At 49.4% G+C, this 19,602-nt stretch overlaps 2 protein-coding genes across 2 annotated transcripts; both read left to right on the top strand.

Moving 5' to 3' along the window:
• The first annotated feature begins 2 nt into the window (after positions 1 to 2).
• Positions 3 to 18,239, top strand: PRPS1 (phosphoribosyl pyrophosphate synthetase 1). The gene is made up of 9 exons (XM_080365539.1): positions 3 to 259; positions 2,893 to 3,076; positions 3,416 to 3,514; positions 5,270 to 5,394; positions 7,122 to 7,295; positions 7,977 to 8,136; positions 10,180 to 17,215; positions 17,570 to 17,674; positions 18,107 to 18,239. Exons 1-7 carry the CDS (start codon positions 138 to 140, stop codon positions 10,270 to 10,272), a joined length of 957 nt encoding a protein of 318 aa, XP_080221665.1. The 5' UTR covers positions 3 to 137; the 3' UTR covers positions 10,273 to 17,215; positions 17,570 to 17,674; positions 18,107 to 18,239.
• Positions 17,570 to 18,625, top strand: LOC308053819 (thymosin beta-15A homolog). Its single transcript, XM_080365562.1, has 2 exons — positions 17,570 to 17,674; positions 18,107 to 18,625. The coding sequence occupies exons 1-2, from the start codon at positions 17,575 to 17,577 to the stop codon at positions 18,142 to 18,144; spliced, it is 138 nt and encodes a 45-aa protein (XP_080221688.1). The 5' UTR covers positions 17,570 to 17,574; the 3' UTR covers positions 18,145 to 18,625.
• Positions 18,626 to 19,602: the final 977 nt, after the last annotated feature.

Below are 19,602 nucleotides of genomic sequence, written 5' to 3'. Positions count from 1 at the left end.
GTAAGATGGCGGAGTAGGCGCCGCCCGGTGTGGCCCGCGCTCACTGTGCCGCGTCCCCGCGCAGGAGGCGGGCGGGTCCCCGCGCGGCAGCCGGGTGCGGTGCGGGCCGCAGCGCGCAGGAGGAGGGCGCCGCCGCCATGCCCAACATTAAGATCTTCAGCGGGAGCTCGCACCAGGACCTGTCCCAGAAGATCGCCGACCGCCTGGGCCTGGAGCTGGGCAAGGTGGTCACGAAGAAGTTCAGCAACCAGGAGACGTGGTGAGGCGGGGCGGGGCCGCACTGCAGCTCCCGGCGGGCCGCGGGGCGCCGCCGCGCTGAGCCCCGCACACCCGCCGCGCGGGGGCCGCTGGGGTTTGTAGTGCGGGGCCGGGCGGGCCTTGCGGCCGGGCCCAGCCGCGGGGCAGCGGCGGCCGGGCGGGACGGGGCAGCCCTGGGCGCTGCCGGCGGGGCCGGAGACCCCCGGCGCGTCCTGCCTTTTCGCTGCGCGGAGCCGGGTCTCCTGGGGCCTCCCGCGGGGAAGGGGCCGCCGTGCAGCGCCGCCGCAGAGCAGCTGCCGCCCGGCGCCCCTTACCGTGGGGCAGCGCCGCGATCCTGCCGCTGGGTCGGGGCTCGCCGGGCGAGGGGGAACGGGACGAGCCGGGGCGACCGGGGCTGCGGTGCTCCTTGGAGAGCTCCCGGCTGGGCGAGCCATGTGCGGGCCGGTGGCGCGGCCCCGGCGGAGCCTCTAGCGGCCTGTGCCGAGAAGGGCCGGTGTGCGGGGCGGGCTGCGCCGCAGCGGGCCCCGCTCCCACGGGCGGTTTCCAGCCTGGGGCCGCAGTGCTCCCGCGGGGCAGGGGCAGTGCCCCCTCCCCGGCTGGCAGAACTCGGGGCCCACCGCCTCAGAAGCTGGCAGGGAGCTGCTGGAATTCCCCCCCCGGCTTTTCCCCGCGTTGTGGAGCCCCTTCCATCCTTATAGCCGAGCCAGCGGTGGCTGGCAGCTCGGCAGTGGCCGGGTCAGGGTGTTAGCTGGGGCCTTCAAACAGCCCCGGAGAGCAGCAGAGCCTGAAAGGCATCGATAAAACTGCTCAGGAAAGGTAGGAGGGTGGCAGTGCCTTGCAGCCCATGTTGCAGTCATCCATCCAGTCTGTGTCCTGCCCAGGTGCTGAAGCCTCAGATGCGTCTCGTTTCCATCTCTCTGCTTCATGACTCTGGCTGTCTTCCTATGTGAAGAAGCAGCTAATGTGAAGAGAGGCTAAAAATTATTCAGAGCTCTTAAGCTTGGTTTAGAGAAGCATATTAAGCATATACACACCACACAGTATAATACAAAGAACCTTGAATGAGTGCTCCAACCCATTCCTTCCTTCTGGATACAGGAGGCTTCTCCTGGAGAATCCAGGATATACATGTGATGTAAAATATTTCTATTGCATGGCTGTTGATTTTTAGCTGTGAACTCCAGGGGTAATACAAAGAGTTGTAGAGGAGACGTGTAAAAGGAGTCTGTCCGATTCACAGCCATCGCACTGTTCTCATTGCCCTTTATTAACTGCACTTACCTGTCCAGTTGGCTAGTCAGCAGGTGGTGTGACTTTAAGACCTAATAAACATCTAGTTACAAAATAAACCCAAGAGAAGATGCTTCCCAGAAAAAGATTGTTTTAACAGAATAGTTAATTGGTACTTCTGTACAATAAATGTCTTGAATCAGCTTGGTATTAGACTGTTAGTAAGTACAGGTAGAGATGGCACTTGTGTACCCACTAGTTAATCTAGATGCTAACTTAGCCAAAAGTTCTCATGCTGCTTGAAATTCTTCATGAGAGGTTGGTATATGTTCTAAGCCAGTGTGCAGTGAAGGTGACAGCAGTTTGCTGATGGATATTGAGCAGTAAGACTACAAATGCCTGGCAATAATCAACAACACTGAAGAAGAGAGGGTGAAGATCAGAGGATGATATATTAAAATTGGAAATCTACCCTAAATTGCCTATTTATAGGTACCCTACCTATAAACGAAGTCGTTAAGAGCTGGTTAGGCAATTGTCTGCTTGTTCCTAGAGTTTGGTGTGGTAGCCATCTGCAGACTGGGTGAGCATCTCCAGTGCAGGAAGAAAGAAACAGTGGAAGACACTTGTCCTCAGTAGACTGACTCCTGGTGACTTCCAAATCTGTGGCAGGCTTTTCTAAACTGAAATGTTGGAAGTACTTGGTAGTTAATCTGTTCCTACAAAAGGCCTTAAGCAGCATTGCCCTGTCTGAAACCTCAAGCCAAAGACTACTGCTTTCTTTCCAACTCTGCCTCTGGTGCAGGTGTCTTGATACACGTGCTGAAGCTGGTCCTGTTTGCCATCAGCAAACTGCCTTTGGCTTGTATTCAGTCCCTTCATCAGCAAGGATTAGCGTGCATTACATACAGGAAGAAATTAACCCCAAGAGCCTTTCCAAAGTGAAATGCTGGAGGGCTTCTCTGTTCAAGCCTGTGAATAGCTGTTATGACTCTAAATCTAATAATCGGTTACAGCATAGCTTCTGGTAGAGGTTTGGCTTGGCTTTATCTGCTATTATCCTTGCTTCCTTTGTACGCTGCTGCTTTTAGCTGAGGTAGTTTACTTCTGATTCAGGGGGAGCAAGGCCTGTTCTAGGGTGTCTGCATGCTCAGCTTGTGTTGAAATTGGGAGTACAGGCTGAGTGCTCCTAGCCTTACTGACTGAACCTTTAAGTTTGAGCAGTGAGTGATGTAAAATGGGTACTAAGCAAATAAGCAACAGCGTTCCTGCTCAGCATCCCTGTTTATATCACATTGTCACCCACAGACCCTTGGGAATGCAATCCCTTGGTTACCTTAGAGGCATATGTAATGGCTGTGTTTTGATTTGTATTTGGATACAACTCTCCTCATCTGTTCTCAGTGTGGAAATAGGTGAGAGTGTACGCGGGGAGGATGTCTACATTGTGCAGAGTGGCTGTGGTGAAATCAATGACAATCTGATGGAGCTCCTTATCATGATAAATGCCTGTAAGATTGCCTCAGCCAGCAGAGTCACAGCTGTCATACCCTGCTTCCCGTATGCTCGGCAGGACAAAAAGGACAAGGTAAGGGATGTGGTAAAGGTTTCTGCTGGGAAAAATGAATGCAAATCATGTAAGTCCTGACTGCTGAATGGAAATTAGGTGAAGCTGAATATGTAGAGGAGGAGATAAAACTTATTTTAATTTCTTTAAACCTCAGGGAATTGGACTGCAAATGTCTTTTCATAAAGTAGTAGTTCTTGAAAATACACCAAGCTGTAATCTCCAGCTGATGAAAAGATGCAATGTTAATGAGTACTCCTTTTAGTAACTGCTTGTGAATCATTCCCTAGAAGTGGAAGACTGACATCTTGATGGAGTTAAACTTGTCTTAAATACTGGGTTGTTATTTTCCTCTACTAGAGTCGAGCCCCAATATCTGCCAAGCTGGTTGCAAACATGCTGTCTGTGGCAGGTGCAGATCATATAATCACCATGGACCTGCATGCATCTCAGATTCAGGTAGGAGCTGAAATGGGGAAGTACTTACCTGCTCCAAGCTGAGCCTCTTCACTGCCTTGCAGGCTTTCCAGTGGTCTGCTTTCTTATAGACATGGCAGAAATCAGGACTTGGGAACATGGGACTAGAAGGGACTTGCAGAATCAGAAGAGGATGGGGAGATGGGTAACAGGTTCATCTGTAAATGAAATTATAGATCTTCTTGATCAGACTGAGCATATTGAATCATGTGTAAATGAATATTGGGCTAGTAATGATCCGTGCAACTCTATTGCCACACAGTGACACTGTGTATTCTTTATTGGTCCTTTGAGGAATTTGAGATTAAGAATGGCTTTATCAAGTGTCCTTGAATATTGAGTAGAGGTTTCTGATATTTACTGAATTCTCAGGGAGAAGCGAGCAGTGCTAGCTCTGCCTCCAGGGGTACTGGCACCAGCTGCTTGTGAGGGTTCAGCTGACAAGATGGGCCATCCCACTTGTATCCATTCAGTGCCACCCTTCCACATAGGGCACTTTGGTTCTTTCCCAAGCTGCTAGTAAACTGAAAGTTATTCATGGGTTTTGCTGGCTTACTGAATAGAATAGTCTCACAGAGCAATTGAAATCTTGACCTGAGCTGTATAAGGACTGACAAGAGCGTGTACCAGGGAGAGGAGGGACAGCAAGCTGTTAAATTATCAGTGTTATTTCTTTTCACCTTGAGCAAGTGCTCTGAGACCAAGAAACCAACTCAGTGCAGCTGAGAGGTGTGGCAGTGGGAAAGATATCTTGTATTGCTGCAAACACTGATTCAGAAGGATAAGATATCTACAGCCTGGTGCAGTAGGTGGGTTGGCTGTTAATTTTAACAGTTGAAAATGCAGCCATTTACACTTCGGTATAATTTTGCCTAGAAATACTTTGTCTCAGATGGGGGGGGAAGGAATCTGTGGGAGCACAGCTGAGAAGACTTTCAGAAAGAGCATGAAGTAAAAGAACAGAGCCCAAAGGGCTGTGTCTCTTCCTTAGGAAGTCTGAAGTTGTGACGTGTGCCACAGGGTTGACCTTTCACCAGCACCAATGGTGACACTCAATTGAATAATTGGGTTTGTGTCTGTAAGCTTCCAGCATCTGGCTGGTTTTAGCCTGGTTCTTGTGGTTGCTGGGCTGCTGAGTGCAGGAGGAATGATTGTAGGAAGGACTGTCCCCTATATATACCCTGAAGCATTCCTCTAAAGTCGCTGCCCCCACTCTCTTGCCTGTTACTCCCTGTCCAGGATTAACTTCTGGCTTTTAGTGACCTTTGAGGTTTACCTGGAGGAGTCTGCTGGGTCAGTGTAAAGTTATGGAACTCACTGCATTAGTTTAAAAGCAAATGTTACTAAAGGCTTTTTCATAGGTTTCCTGTAGATGCAAACAGTTTGGGTAATGAGCTTTAAAGCTTGCTTTTCAGAGCAGCTAGCTGCCTGTTTACAAAATGAGTGTGGTTGATGCTGGTTTTCTGCACCCTCTTAGGATAGAAGTAGTTCCATGTTGTAAAGGTGTCGGATGTAAAGTGCTATTTATGCTGCTAAACTATTTTTGGCTCTGAAGACTTCTTACATTACTAGTCTGTGTATCCTAAAGACTACTGCCCTTGCATTAAGGGAAGTAGAAAGAAAAGCTGAAAGCTGTGGAGAGGCAGTGGCTGCATGCCTGATCATATAGAAAGCTTCTTCCAACTGTTTTTGGAATGTGACCTTCAACTACATCTGTTCCTGTCATCTTCCTTGCAGGGTTTTTTTGATATCCCTGTTGATAACTTGTATGCTGAGCCTGCTGTACTTAAATGGATCAAAGAGAATATTGCAGAGTGGAAGAACTGTACCATTGTTTCACCAGATGCTGGTGGAGCCAAGAGGTAAGCTGTCAGACAGCTAGCTTGAGGTGCTGCTTCTGTATCTACTTGTCCTGAGAGTGCTCATGACCCTATTCTTGAAACATGATTCCTCTGTCAGTCTGCCTTCTGTAAGGGTCTTTGGTATCTAGTGAAGAGTGGGTGGATACCCTTCCTAGGGAATGTCTAGAAGGTTTCTTGAGCTACGTGGAGAGTTCAATAGCTTCTAGAACCACAGCTGCATATGTAGGAATTGTGCAATTAGTACATCCCTTGGATAAAGCTGTTTTTTGTGGAAGGGTAGTTATGCAGGTTGAAGGAGTGAATCATGTAGCTCATACCCCTATGCCAAGACAAGGTTATTGCTGCTGGCTAATGATATACTTTTATCCAGGCTGTTTTCTTTGCAGTACTTAGTCTATTGAGACATTTTCTTGTTATGCTCTTGATTTTAATATCTAGCTGGGACTTAAGCCTGCTGCCATTCTTCCCTGAGAGCAAGGGAGATAAGAGATGGTTCCTTTCCAAAAAGCAGCAGCATATGTTATAGCACATTCCTACTTGAATAGTCTGACAATCTCCCATCTTTGTGCAGACAAACATGCTGGTTTCTGGGCAGTTCAGAATGTTCTCAGGTGCTTATTAGGGGAAATGAAGCTGTTCCTTGATGCTTCTCTATAGCTGCTACAAGTGAACAGCAAAGGGATGCAGCTGTATTCTTTAATCCAGGACTGCAACACCAAAATGTTGGTGTGTGCTGACCTGATTCACATACTTTATAGTGTTTTAAGCTATCTGTTATAAAAAGCCAAATGATACTTGCTGTAGGTTGCTGTAGCTCTTCTAGCTCTGTTGTGGCCCATGTATTGGACAAGACCATTTCTATATTCGGCTGTTTCTGTAGCTTGTTGCATAATGAAGTATATGAAGTGCCAAGTCAGCCAGCTATAATCTTACTCCTGAAAATACACTTCAAAAGCCACTTAAACTGAAATGTGTTGATCTTGGCTGGTGCAGTATTTTATGGAGATACTGCAGAACTAAATACTTCAGTAAACAGTTCATCAATTGTGTAGGATTCCCGAGGTGATGAATCTGATCTACTGAGGCTAGGAGTCTGCTCATGTCAAGTGTAGAATGTTAGGGGCATGTGCATTTTATTCTAGCTCTTAATACGTCAAAACTCTTTACTACTCATCAGTATATATAAAGTTTAGGACCCTCTGGTAAGGTTGCTCTGCAGTCACATTAACCAAAGTAAATGTAAGGTGGTAGACTTGGGTTTCTTGGGTGTGTGGTCCTGCCACTATCTCTGTGTCAGCACTTGCATGTATGACAGTTGAATGCTTATATGAGTGGAAGCAGATGCCTGTCGTAGTGCAACTTATGTCCTTCCAGTGTAGTGTTATAAAGGTGACAACCTCCCAAGCATATTCTGATCACTTTAGGTTTGCCAGACTTGCTGGTTATCGTTTGTTTTAAGCTTTAAATGCAAAATAATTTACAGTGGTTAGGATAAAAGACTTAATCTAGTTGCTGTCATCAGGAGAGGCGAGATCAGAGATTGCAGTTTAACTGCTTGAAGGGAAACTGAGGTGGCAGAGTGACTTCTATTAATTGCTTGGGAACAGTAACAGGTGTGGTGGCAGTGTGTCTTACTGCAGTGGCAGTTTGTGCTTAATGGTTTTAAGAGGTTCAATTGAAGCTGTTGTGTGGAAATAAGTGTTGTTTGGAAACTGTTCTCCCTTCAGGGTGACCTCCATCGCAGATCGATTGAATGTAGACTTTGCCCTCATTCACAAGGAGCGCAAGAAGGCCAATGAAGTGGATCGCATGGTGTTGGTGGGTGATGTGAAAGACAGAGTAGCCATTCTGGTAGATGATATGGCAGACACATGTGGTACCATCTGTCATGCTGCAGACAAGTGAGTAGGACTGACCATTTCCTAAATCGGAAACCTATTGTTAATGAAAACTGTGCAATGAGTTAATCAGATTATTTGCACATCAAATTTCAAAGTAACAGTTTCTGGTATTAACTCTAATGTCGTACAAAATAAGTAAAAACCCTAAAGTTCTCACAGAAGGAATAGCTAGAAGACCATAGTGTCTTTTATTTGAAAAATACTTGTGCTGGAAGTGACTTCCACTAGACCATCACTTACTATGCTGGGTAGAACTAAGTGCTGTCTGGTCCATCAACTGAAGGTCATACATCTGAATTTCTTTTAAAAGAAAGGTATCCAAGCATGAAAAGCTTACAAGACTTCTACAGTACAAATGCCAGCATATGCAACACTGTATTAAATATCTGTTACCTTGTGTTGCCAAAAATCACAAAAGGTGATTGGTATGATCTAGTACAAATGTCCCATGGCTAAGAACAAATTTTTTAATGTTTACTTTGACTGTTGGGGATTTTATGGTACTTGTTAAACTGTTTTGTTCCCCCAAATCAATAGTGGGCTGGAGGGGGGAAATCAAAGGTAGCCAGTGCCCTAAGCATATGATATTGTCTCCTTTGATGCTTACCATGTGCCCTGTACTAATGTCAGTTTAATACTTGCTAGGAATTTCTTACCCTTCTCCTTTTTCCACCCTTGTAGGCTTGTGTCAGCTGGAGCCACCAAAGTTTATGCCATCTTAACTCATGGGATCTTTTCTGGGCCAGCAATTTCTCGGATCAACAATGCCTGTTTTGAGGCAGTTGTAGTCACAAACACAATACCCCAGGAGGACAAGATGAAGCAGTGCCCTAAAATCCAGGTGAGCATCTACTTTTTCTTCTGTCGCTGCTGAAGGGTGGCAGCACTTGCCTGTCCCTCTGTTGAGGGGAAAACCCCATAATACTGTCTAGTGCTTGCAGCAGTTTCATTTGTACTAGAATCAGCGGCAGTGTTGACTAGTTCTCTTGTCCCTCTTGCTGTGGGATAACAGACCTGTTACACTGATAAAATGCAGCTTCTAATCTAGCTCTTAATGTTAACTCAAGTAATTTTTTTCAGGGCTTGTTTTACCTATATCGGATGACTGATCTAATGGGGCTATGATGAAAACAAGCAGTTGTATCTGTACATTTGGGGGGAGCGATATGCTGATGACATACTGAAACAGAAGTAGATAAGAATTTTTGAAGTTGATAATGTCAGATTCAGTTGTGTAACCTAGTGCCCAGCACTTTAAGCAGTGTCCCGTCCTTTTGTGAAGCAAAGTAGGCCTGGTCCTGGGAAGGTGAATGTTTCATGTCTGGTCATAATAGTGCAGGTGAGCTGGAGAGAGGGTGCAGTCTTGTCCCATGGACACATCTTGCTGGTTTGACTTCAGAACAGTTGACACAGTTCAATGGTACAATGTTCAGATACTTGCCGAAGATAAACAAAAGTCCACAATCTGTATGAAAGCTGAAAGCTGGTCTTTTGATGGTCACTCTGTGTCTTGGGCTTTCCATTTAGGAAGAATACTGTGACATTCTGTTTCCCAAGCTGAGACTGACTTTTCCTGGAAGGAAAAAAAAAATTGGCTATACAGCTTGAGCTAGGCAGAACTTGAGGATTTCCTGTGTTAATGGACAGCTGGAAGTTGCAGCTTGACCTGAGCATTCAGGCATAATAGGTCCATCAAAAGTTTCAGTTACTGCTGTAATATACACACAGCTACGGACATCCCAAATACTAGTGTCACAGCACAGATGTGTAGGAAACAGGTATTTGGAGAAGCTCTGGAAAGTGAATGGCACTGCTAAGACTCAGCTAGTATTGTTCTAAGTGTAACAGGTTCCCCAGTACTAGGGTATTGTTGAAAAAGCTCAACTGATCAAACTCTGGTAAATTTTAAGCTGCTTTTGGAACTAAGTTATAGGCCCATTGCAGCCTGCTATCATGTTGCAAGTTTAACACTATTTTCTGGATGATGTTCCTACAACTGAGCACATCTATAAGATGTCTGATGCTTCAACTTCTTTCAGAGCTCCATGTTACTGTTCATGTGGGCAAAATGCTAAACTGGTGATCAGTTTGTAAAAAGTTGTAGCTGAAGACAGCAGTGGAGTTGTTCAGGCTCTCTCTTAACACTTTACTCCTTTACACTAACATCTGATGTTCAGTGTTGAGAAATAGAGCTGAAGAATTTGTTGTAAGTCTCATGCTCCATCTGCTCTGCAGCTCTTAAGTGTGTTTTCTTTCTTATGAGGCAAACTATCTGGAAAAAAGAATGTTAAATATGATTTCACTTGGTTTCCTTAATGCACCATGAACTCCATGCTTCTTACTGAGACTACATATATCATAATGCTTTAGCTGCTGGGGTTTAGAGTTTGAGAGACCTGATTTTCCCACCCACCCCCCTCCTGTTGACTGGATTACCCTGCCAGGCAGAGCCAGCACAATAACTGAGAGCTGAGCTGCAGCATGTAGCTTCATCTGTAGACTGCTGGTGGCGATAGTAAAGCCCTTTGACTCAAGGGAAGTGATCTGATCTTGATTTAGACTCCCCTAACTTCTCTGCAACCTACACAAAGTGATTAAGATAGTCCTAGGGTAAACAGACTGAGCTTAGGGAGTTCAGTGAAGAAAGGTGATAGGCTGTCATCCTGACAAAGGTCAACAGTGAAATAATTCTTGTAGAACTGTATGTAGAATATCTTCAGAACTTCATGTAATGAATTCTACACAGGACTGGGATTTAATTTGTCTGCGTGTGGCATATTATAAATCTGGGTGATGAGTTTACTCTTAAGTTCTTCCTGACTTACCAGCTTTTCTTCCAGGCGTGATGTTCTCAGTGAGCTGATCCATTTCTCTTCCTCTCCAGGTGATTGACATCTCAATGATCCTTGCGGAGGCCATCAGGAGGACTCATAATGGGGAATCTGTCTCCTACCTATTCAGCCATGTCCCTTTATAACAACAGATGTCAGCTGCTGCTTGTGTGGCTTTTTTTAAAACCAAAAGTTGTTCAGCTTGTTGTAAAGTTCAGTAGAAGACCCTGCTTGTTCCAGTGCAGTTCTCCACAGCTCCTCCTGCTTAAGTCAGGCTTACTGGCTCTGATCCCAGCACTGGGAGGCTGGAGGGGGGAAGCTCATCTCTGTAACACTCCAACTCCACCAGCAACCCTGTGCATTGAGGCTCATCAGTAGCACTGACTCAATTCTTTAGATCTGTGGAGAGCGGGACTGACACATGGCTAATTGCCACAATTATTTTGAGATGGAGGAAGGGGGAGGGTTTGTCTGTGGGCAGGGTTAGATGATCTAGCATGTGCACTCTAAATTGTTTGGGAAGTAGAGGTCCCTAGGACATGCTGATATGGATCTACAGCAAGAGCCTGAGAGACTGCTGGCTGTCTTACCACTCTATACCTGACAGAAGCCCTTGAAAAGCCACGGGGAAGGCTTGTATCTTGGCCAAGCTTTGACCCTAGGTGAAGCCCTGGGAGACACCTGGGAGGTGGGTCTTCTGCAGCTTCCTCCCATGAAAGGAGATCAGTGTAGCTTGCAAACTTGACTTCATCTTAATTATTGATGAAATTAAATACCCTTTAGTGTGCTACACAGCAAAGTGAAGGTGAGAGCATAGTCTGTGCAGTACTGCCTTGCTGTGTAGCTTGGTGGTGAAGGTGCATCCTGGACAAGCATTCTTCTCCCTCTTATGCAGAGGACTTATGGTGGTAGTGTGCTTCGGTTTCTAGTGTAGGCTAAAACCAGTTCCTCAGTTTCACAGCTTACTGTTAGCCTTGCTGGTGACTAGAGGACTGCTGTCATACTATAGCTGCACCTTGACTTGCTGTGCAAATCCTTGATCTGTTTTTTTTACCAGTACACTAGTAGACTGAGCCTCTTTATCCCATAGTAGCTTGGTTGTTGCATCTAGCAAGTGCCTGCTCAAATGCTGGGGTGATCTAATACACAACAGCTTTGTGTCCAGCTGTCCTAGCCTCTCATTGCCTGCAGTTCTGTTGTCCTGTAAGTTCCTGATGCATTCTGGTTGTGTGTCCTGGTCACTGTCTGCCTTGCCTTAAAAGTGTTGCTCCTTGCAAAAGATCGTAAGCCAAGGAGCACAGGAGGTTGCAGGACTACAGAACCTGAAGAAGCCCTTGGAGTGGGTCTGATGCTGCTAACGAGTGCTTACAGCAATGGGTTGAAGAGGCTGGTGATACATAGTACTGGGAAAACTGTAGATCTAACACCAACCTGACAGGCAAAGCGCCTGAAGGAAAAATACCAAAACTAGAGCTGGCTGAGGCTCTTCAATCTAATAATTATCATCTGAAACTTGAATACTTGGTAACTACCAGACAATCGTAAGGTAAACTGTTAAGGCTCTCCTGGACTCTTGATGGGGTTATAGACAAAGCTGTTTTATGTTCTGGTTTTTATAAGCACTCTTTGGTTTTTTTTTGAGCTGGAGGATGGGGGAAAAGGGGAAAAGAACTTGAAATTACTTGCTAGAGTAACCAGCATGGCTTCGAGAGGCTAGGGGCTGGGGTATAAAATGGAACTGAAAGACTTGGTTAAGATCTAGGGAAGTACTACTTTAGTTGTGCCTTTCACTGAAGACTTCTCTCCCTTCCTAGAACTTCTGTCCGGTGGCAATGTTAACACTTCTATTACATTGTAGGGTTTTTCTTTTTGTATAAGAATTGGTGTTTGTCTGGAAAGTGTATGTGTCTTGCTTCTTTGCTTTGCATCCTGCACTGAGCTCTACAGAGTGTCTGATTCCTGCCTCCTGTATCAGAGCCCCTGCTGCTGCACTGCCAATGCCCTGAGAGCCAAGAGCCAGGACATCGGAGCAGCGGTGTGAGGATTTTCAGCAGCATTTGTGTTTAAACTTAAGACCTGATGAAGGAATTAAACTTTTATTTAAAAAAACATGGCCTCTGCCTATAAATGCATCACTTTACAAAGGTGATGTGCATCTTCTGAGTTCAGTCACTTGCAAGGTAGATCATGGAGTAAGGATTTGGAAGGTCATCTGGTTTAACCCTCTTGCAGTGGGGTAACTGAGGCTCAGCTTGGCTGTGCTCACATTGCTTGGAAGAGAAAGCTTGGGACAAAGCTACTTCTGGTGGGTAGTGGCTTTTGTCTGTATCTGATTTCCTAGACTTAATTGTTAGAGGTGGTAGTACAGCTTTTCTTGTACTGATCAATGATGCAGCTGAGTAGATCTGTTCACATAATGTTTGGGTAGGAGAACTTGAATAGTTTAGCAAGTATCTTGCACAAATCTAATGATCAGAGGCAACAGGATTGTCCTGAGAAGCTCTTGTTCTAACTAAACAATGATCCTTTCTCATTGTGTGTTGTACATTGGGAAAGCAGACACTGAGTAAGAAGGATGAGGTAGCAGGCCTAGAGAAAGGTCTTTGGCCTTACAGTAGACATCCAGATTGAACATAGTTTCAGGAAACACAAGTGTGGCCTCAGGTAGACTCTTGCTGAGGATCGCTATTGTCATTCCTCTGTTAAAATGAACTTCAGCACTAGTCAATGAATAAGTGAACTCTGTATTTTTCCCCCTCAAACAGCAGGGGAGGTGATATGGGTCTTGTCAGGGTGATGTGGCAGACTTCACCTTCCTTGGAGGAGAAACAGAACATGAGCTTTACAGTCAAAAATTTGTACAATGGTGACCATTGCTGTTGGTGCATATATATGGTTTTCTTACTTTAATAAAAACTTGGGGGTTGGAATGAGGAAGGGTACAGACTTAAAATGCTGTATGACAGTGCTGTAGATCATGAAGTGACGGGTGATACATAGGGTATGAGAGCTGTCCCAAAGATGTAAATATCGTCTGCTCTGGAAGCCTCCTTCAGATCAGAAGGGCTGGGTACTTTACTTTTGATTTAGGGAAGGAAATTTGGTAATTACTGAGCCTGTTCACAGGCAGGTTGTGACTGACCAGAAGTGAAAGCTGTGCTATTAGAGCAAGCATGGCTGCCTTTAACAGCTTGTAGTAGAATTAAAGCACTCTTCTGTGTCCAGGCAGTCATGGATGTAGTACCAGGCAGCTGTGGGAAGGGTGTTCCTTCACTGCAGTGTGGGCTGGGAGGAAGGTAGCCCCTGAGGTGTGAATGGCAGTGACAAGTTCCTCTAAAGTTTGGGAGTGATGCAGAGATGCTCATCCCTTAGCCCAGGCAAGTTTAGCTCCAGCATCAGCTGTGCTGTGAAGTGCTTGGGCTATCTGGAGCCACCTGCTCTAGCGGAGGTGATTCTCCAGCCTGTCCTGGGCAGCTGGTGGAGTGAGTATGGAGCATGCAGGATGCTCTGGAGGTGAGTTGTGTGGTGTCTTCTCAGGCTTTCTTTACAGCTGCTGGAGAAATTCCAGAGAAAACAAGTTAATCCACAACTGGAGTGTGGTGGCATGTGTGCAGATGCTGATATTGGTGCCAGTAGCTGTTTTGTGTTTGCTGCCTGCTGTAAAAGCAGTAGAAGGGCACTAGTCAGTCAAAAGCCCTGCATCTTAACCTAGCTGACTTGCCTGGGTACCTGAAGCTGATGTGCAGGGTGGGGATGCCTTTAAGCCACTGGAAGTGGGTCTTGCCATTTGTGCCCTGCAAGTAATGGGCCTTGTCTGCTGTTCAGAGCTCACCAGCAGTTCTCTCCTGCTGCTTCTCCCTGTGCCTTACTAGTGTGCAGATGATTTCTCACCTCCTAGAGTTGGTGTTTCTGTGATCTAGAGAAAGCAACAGGTTGCCCTGCTGCTGTTGGGTGGTGGGGCAGTAGTAAGGGTTAACAGAAAACCCATCTGTTAACTACAAGGAGCAGCAAAATCCATGGGAGGAATGAGCCTTGGTTTAAGAATGTGCTGGCTGCCTTCCTGGGGCTCTGTGCTCCTGCCCCAGTGGAAGGGAAGGGTTGTGGCAGGAGGCTGGGGTTAAAAATGAGCAGGAAAGAGTAAACTCTGCCCTGTGGAGTAGGGAGAATTGGTTCACAGCTGGGTAGTGGTGGCTGAAGGGGGCTCAGATCCTGGCTGGCTGTGGTGGTGCCCTGGCCTGTCCCTGCAGGCAGGAGGCTGAAAAAAAAAAAAAGTCTCTGATCAGATGGAGAAAACCTCCTTCGCGGAGAAGAGAATAAAGTGTTCCTGGAAATGGCCATCAGCAAGGCTGTGTCTGAGCCCTGACAGCCTTGTTCTGTGGGAGATTTAAAACTGATCTAAAATGGCTGATGGTAGTTCTTTTCTATTTCGGGTCAGGGCTGGTTTTGCTTTTTCCCTATCTGTTGATGTCTCAGTTCTTTTGTTATAAATTATTGAAAGCAGAAATACCAAAATGCCTGAGAAAGAGGCAGGTTGTGCAGTTATGGGAGGCTTTGCAAATTCATCAGGGGAAAAAGCTTTTGCTGGGATATAAGCTCCTTGTTCTTTGTGAAAGATGGATTTTTAAAAGCTACCCAGCAGCAGCCCCACACCTTGCCTGCTGGAAATGCAGAGTGTTGGCTTTAAAGCTGCTCCCACCGTGGTTTGTTGGAGCGTGGCGGTGCCTGTGTAGTAGCTGTGGCTGGCTCGGGGAAGGGGGAGCTCCTCTTCCCAGCGGCTTTGTGCCCAGACAAAGACCCCAGGGTTTGCAAATCGCTGCAGAATTGTGAAGATGCAGAATTGTGAAGATGCAGCATGTCACGCAGGCTGTGTCTTGGCTGGGGTGGGTGCAGCTGATGCCAGTCAGGGGCAGTGCATGGGGAGGATGGGGACCAGGTTCTTTCACACTTGCTGCTAGCCAGGGACAAAAGCTACAGCAGACTTTGCAGTATCTGCAAAGCAGAAGCATGTGGAGAATGGGCAGGGAAAGGAAGAAGTTGGGGCAAAGGTGGGCACAGCTGGAGAGTAAACACATGGTAAACCACTTGTCTGGCTATTTGCATAAAAGCAAAAAGGATTTCCTGATTTAATTTGAAGCTGGGTGGGTTTCTCCTTTCCTTTTTGCTATGCAGGTAAAACAAGCCCTTTCTCAGTTTGGCGTGCGCTTGTGTGATGCGGGGTCTGCAGGGTGGGTTTGAAGGATGCTCGTGAAGGCAGCCCTGCCTGGGCTTGCTGCTCTTGGCTATGTGACACCCGTTAAACCTGGCCCTGCCAGGAGGCTACAACACCAAAACAAAGGTGCTCTGGGAGCAGCCTGGCCTGGGGCTTTGCCCCCAGCCTCTGCTGGGGGACAGGGACTGCAGCCTGTTTGCCATCCAGGCTTTTCTGAGTAGTAACCATATCTTAGGACCTGGCCTTAGATCTCAGCCTTTGCCTTTTCTGTGTACACCAACCACAGGCTTTTCTTTAATTCAGAGCCCACTTGCTGGCTGGAGTGGGAAACTGCCTGTGACCTCAGGACTTGCTGCAAAGGGTCGCATCTGGCCAAGACCTGCTGTTGCTGGAGAGCGCTAAGCCCTCCTCTCAAGATGGCAGTCTTTTAGCTAAAAAACAAAGCACGTGTTTCCTCAGGCTTGCTGGCAATGTTGGCTGCAAAATCTCTGGAAACCGAGGGGCTGGCAGGCTGGGAGGAGATGGAGGCAGGTGTGAGAGTTGCTGCAGTGCAGCTGCTACACCTGGTGTTCTACAGCAGGTTCCCACTTGCTGTGACACTGGGATCTCTGCAGAATGATTTTTGCAAGCCTGTCATGGGGGTCAGGATGCTTTTAATTTATTTTTTTTTTTAATTTTCCTCCACTCCTCGTTCCCTTCAGCCCCTACAGGACCCTACTGCAAGGCCTCCTAGGCATCCTGGCCCTCCAACAATTCCCCATCCTGGTGCGTGAGTGCCCCCTGGACTGGCACTACCCTTCCAGCTGCCCAGCTGCGGGCAGATGGGCTGCCTCTGCTTCTCTCGGCTTTTTTCTCCCCGTGAAGGTGGTGGGTTTTTCCCCCATATGCATCCCAGCTCATCTGGTCTGTGCTGACTGCCCCCCAGGCTTTCTCCTATGGAATGCAAGAGCCCCAGCTCAGAAGCAAGGGCTGCCCCTTGCCTGCCCGGGTTGCTGCTGCAGTGACCAGCTCTCCCCAGGAGGCACCGTGGCTGGAGCCAGTGCAGCTGTGGGGTGAGCGTGGTGGCAAAGCATTGCCCGCAGCTGTGAAAATACGGTGTTATTTTTATCCCAAGGGCTGGCTTGCTTAAACGAGTTCTGCTTCATCAGCTGGGGGGGATGCATCCCTGGGCACACGCACAGGGCACAGCTGTCCCCATGGCTGCTGGGCACCTGCTGCTGGGGAGGATTTGGGGCTGGGACAGTGGCCCTGGGGTCACCTGGTGGTGCCATGAGGACTACCTTATGCCCTTCATTGCTGGCAGCGAGGTGTGGGGAGCAGCGGTGGCAGCTGGGCTGGGTGTGCTGGGGGTGTGTGCGCTACTGCAGCGTGTGTGCATAGAGGTGTGTGCAGGCACAGGGTGTGTATGAGTCCAGAGTGGCTGGGGGGGTGTGGAAGGGGGGGTGCAGGGCTGTGTGTGGGCAGGGTGTGAGCAAGGGTGGATGTGTGCAGGAGTGGATGCATGTGGGCTGTGCCTGTGCAGGGCTGTGTGTGCAGGGCTGTGCGTGTGTGCAGCGCTGGCTGTGCGCGGGCTGTGCGTGTGCAGGGCCCGCGGGAGCCGTGCCCGCCCCCCCCCCCCCCCCGCCCCGCGCGGGGCACCTCGGGAGCGGCAGTTCCCCCCCCGGGTCGCGCGGCCGCGGCAGCCAGCGGGCGGACTGCACTTCCCAGCAGGCCTAGCGGGCGGCGCGCAGCCAATGGGCGCACGGGCTGGGCGGCGGCCGGGGTATATAAAGCGCCGCCCCGCACCGCGCGGTCCAGCCTCACCTGGGAGCGCAGCGGAGCGGGACGCAGCGGGCAGCGGCGGCAGGTACGGCGGCGGCGCTCTCGCCGCGGGGCAGCCGGTGCGTGCGGCTGTGCCGGGGATGAGGGGTGCCGCACGTAGGGCTGCTGCCAGGCGAGGGTCTCCCCGGGGCGCCCGTGTACGGGGGCTGCGGGCGGGGGGGTCGCGGGGTGGGGACGGTCCGCGTGCGGCGGGGAGCGCGGCTGGGGCGGGCTCCCGCGGGAGGTGCCCCCGCCGGTGCGGGGCTGCCCGGAGCCGGGGAGCGGCGCGGTGCCCCGCCCTGCGCTATTGTCCGCGGCGGAGGCCGGGCGGGGGGGGCCGGGCGGGCCGCCCATTGTCTGCTGAGCCCCGTCCCCGGAGACACCCCCGGGCACCTCGGCTGACCTCGGGGGAGGGGGCGTGGGCTGTCTCGCAGGCAAAATGTGCGACAAGCCAGACCTCTCGGAGGTGGAGAAATTCGACAAGAAGAAGCTGAAGAAAACCAACACGGAGGAGAAGAACACGCTGCCCTCCAAGGAGAGTAAGTGTGGCCGGGGCCGGGCAGCGCTTGTCTGTGCGGGGGGCACTTGTGGCCCGTGGCGCCCCCGGGTGCGGGTCTCACCGCCCGGGCGGCCGGCAGAGGGAGGTGGGCTGGGGTGGTCAGGCTCTGTCCCAGGGGAGGCCGCTGGCCCCGAGGTGAGCGGTCAGGGTACAGCCCTCTGGGGTGGCGGAGGGCTGCTGCCTGAGCTGCTGCCTCGGGCCATGGCTTCCTGAGGGGAGCTGAAGGCAGGTGCCCAGTTTGCTGTCACACCCGTGTGTGTCATCACCTTCAGACTTGAGGTGTTTGTCTACCCCGCTTGCGGTCAAACCACAAAACTGGGTGCGAGGGCCTGAGTGATGGCTCTGCAACCTTCTCCAGTAGGTGTTTCCACAAAAAAGCACCGGAGATTAATGGACCTCTCTTTTCTTGCAGCTATTGAGCAGGAGAAGGAATGTGTGAAGTCTTCCTAGAGTGAGATGGCCTGGCAGGAAGAGCTACTACTTGATTTTTTTGCTTTGAATTAATCATGTGTGGGGTTTTTGTTTGGTCTTTTTTTTGTTTTTAATTTACATCATGTGTAGAAAACAGCTCCATCGCCTAATCCACTGTCCCACCTTGCTGGCAGCTTTGGTGGGTGGGGGGAACAAAGCATGGCCCTCTCAGTCCATCAGTAGCCTGGCCCAACTCCATCTCTGCTGCTCAGCCAACTCCTGTTGACAGCACTGATCTTGCTGTAATGCAGTGGGGAGGTGAGCAAGGGCTATAGAGGCTCCTGGGGACGGTCCCCTTCTGCCTTGGGGAGTGGGGATCCTTTCTGGCCTGACCCATGGCCTGGGTCTGTCTCACATAGTCTTCACCAACAGCATTTTGTAGCCTCACTCACAGTTTTTTGTCTTCCTTGGGGGGGGAAAAATGATAAGTTTATTATAAAATAAAAAATGTAATGACCTACCTGTGGCTTGTGGCTTCTTCTCTGTTAAAAGTTCAGGCTGCAGCCTGGCTTGCCCTTGGTGGTGGGAAGGTCTTTGCTTGCTGTTGTTCTTACAGGATGGTTCCTTGCAGAGTGAGTCTGGCTTGGTGCTTGTGTACAGCTCAGTCCCTGTGGCCTGGGGGAGACCAGAGCCATGAGCATTGCTGGTGTGGTGAGGGGGCTGGGGTCTCAGCTGGTTAAGGCCACTGTGTTCTACTAGCAATCCCACCATCATGGCAGTTTGTTGCTGCACCCTCAAGTAGAGGCTAACCTGAGCCTTCCTACCTGAAGGCTGAGCCTCCTGGTTCAAAGAGGTTGGTGTCCCCTGCCTAGAATATAATTTGTGGAGCTGGGCTGGCTCCTCACCTGTGCAGCTGGAGAAATACCTGTGCTGGCAGTGTGGATGCTGGCCTGAGTCCTGCTGGTGCTGCAGCCAGGCTGGCTCAGTCCACACGGTTCTCAGAGCAAATCTCCCCTCGCTGCCTGGCACAGCCCTTTGCTTCACCTTGAGCCAACTTCGGCTCCTGCCCTTGGTTGAAGGAGTTTTTTGCAGCCTTGTAAGGACAGATTAATGCAGTAGATCCCTTGGGTACCCTCTAGGCTGATCCCAACCCTGCCCTGCAGAAGTGGAGATCCCTGTGTCCTGCAGTCAGCCTCCAGCACAGTGTGGGCAAGGGGGAGCTGGATGGAGTCTGACAGTGCCTCCAGGTCTATGGTGAGGTTTCCTGGGTGCTGCCTGGATTTCCTCACCTCCACCCAGCCTGCAGGGTGACTGAACAGGCTGCTTATGGAGGAGGTGGAGGCAGGCTGGCCAACTAGCAGTTTTGGCCAGTGTCCCCAGTGAGCCTTGTTAACTGGAAACAAAACAGGGCTGTTGTGCCTGTCTGGACATGGTGCCTATCTGCCTACTACCTCCACCCACATTGCCTGCAAAGGGCTGCAAATAACACTGCTTGTG

Source organism: Falco punctatus, assembly GCF_963210335.1.
Source record: "Falco punctatus genome assembly, chromosome: 15".
NCBI classification, from domain to species: Eukaryota; Metazoa; Chordata; class Aves; order Falconiformes; family Falconidae; genus Falco; species Falco punctatus.
This window is presented reverse-complemented; position numbering and strand designations above follow the sequence as displayed.

Coding starts and splice junctions, on each gene's coding strand:
- PRPS1 (XM_080365539.1), top strand. CDS start 138: ATGCCCAACATTAAGATCTTCAGCGGGAGCTCGCACCAGGACCTGTCC. Junction 260..2,892: donor TTCAGCAACCAGGAGACGTG/GTGAGGCGGGGC, acceptor ATCTGTTCTCAG/TGTGGAAATAGGTGAGAGTG. Junction 3,077..3,415: donor GGCAGGACAAAAAGGACAAG/GTAAGGGATGTG, acceptor TTCCTCTACTAG/AGTCGAGCCCCAATATCTGC.
- LOC308053819 (XM_080365562.1), top strand. CDS start 17,575: ATGTGCGACAAGCCAGACCTCTCGGAGGTGGAGAAATTCGACAAGAAG. Junction 17,675..18,106: donor CACGCTGCCCTCCAAGGAGA/GTAAGTGTGGCC, acceptor CTTTTCTTGCAG/CTATTGAGCAGGAGAAGGAA.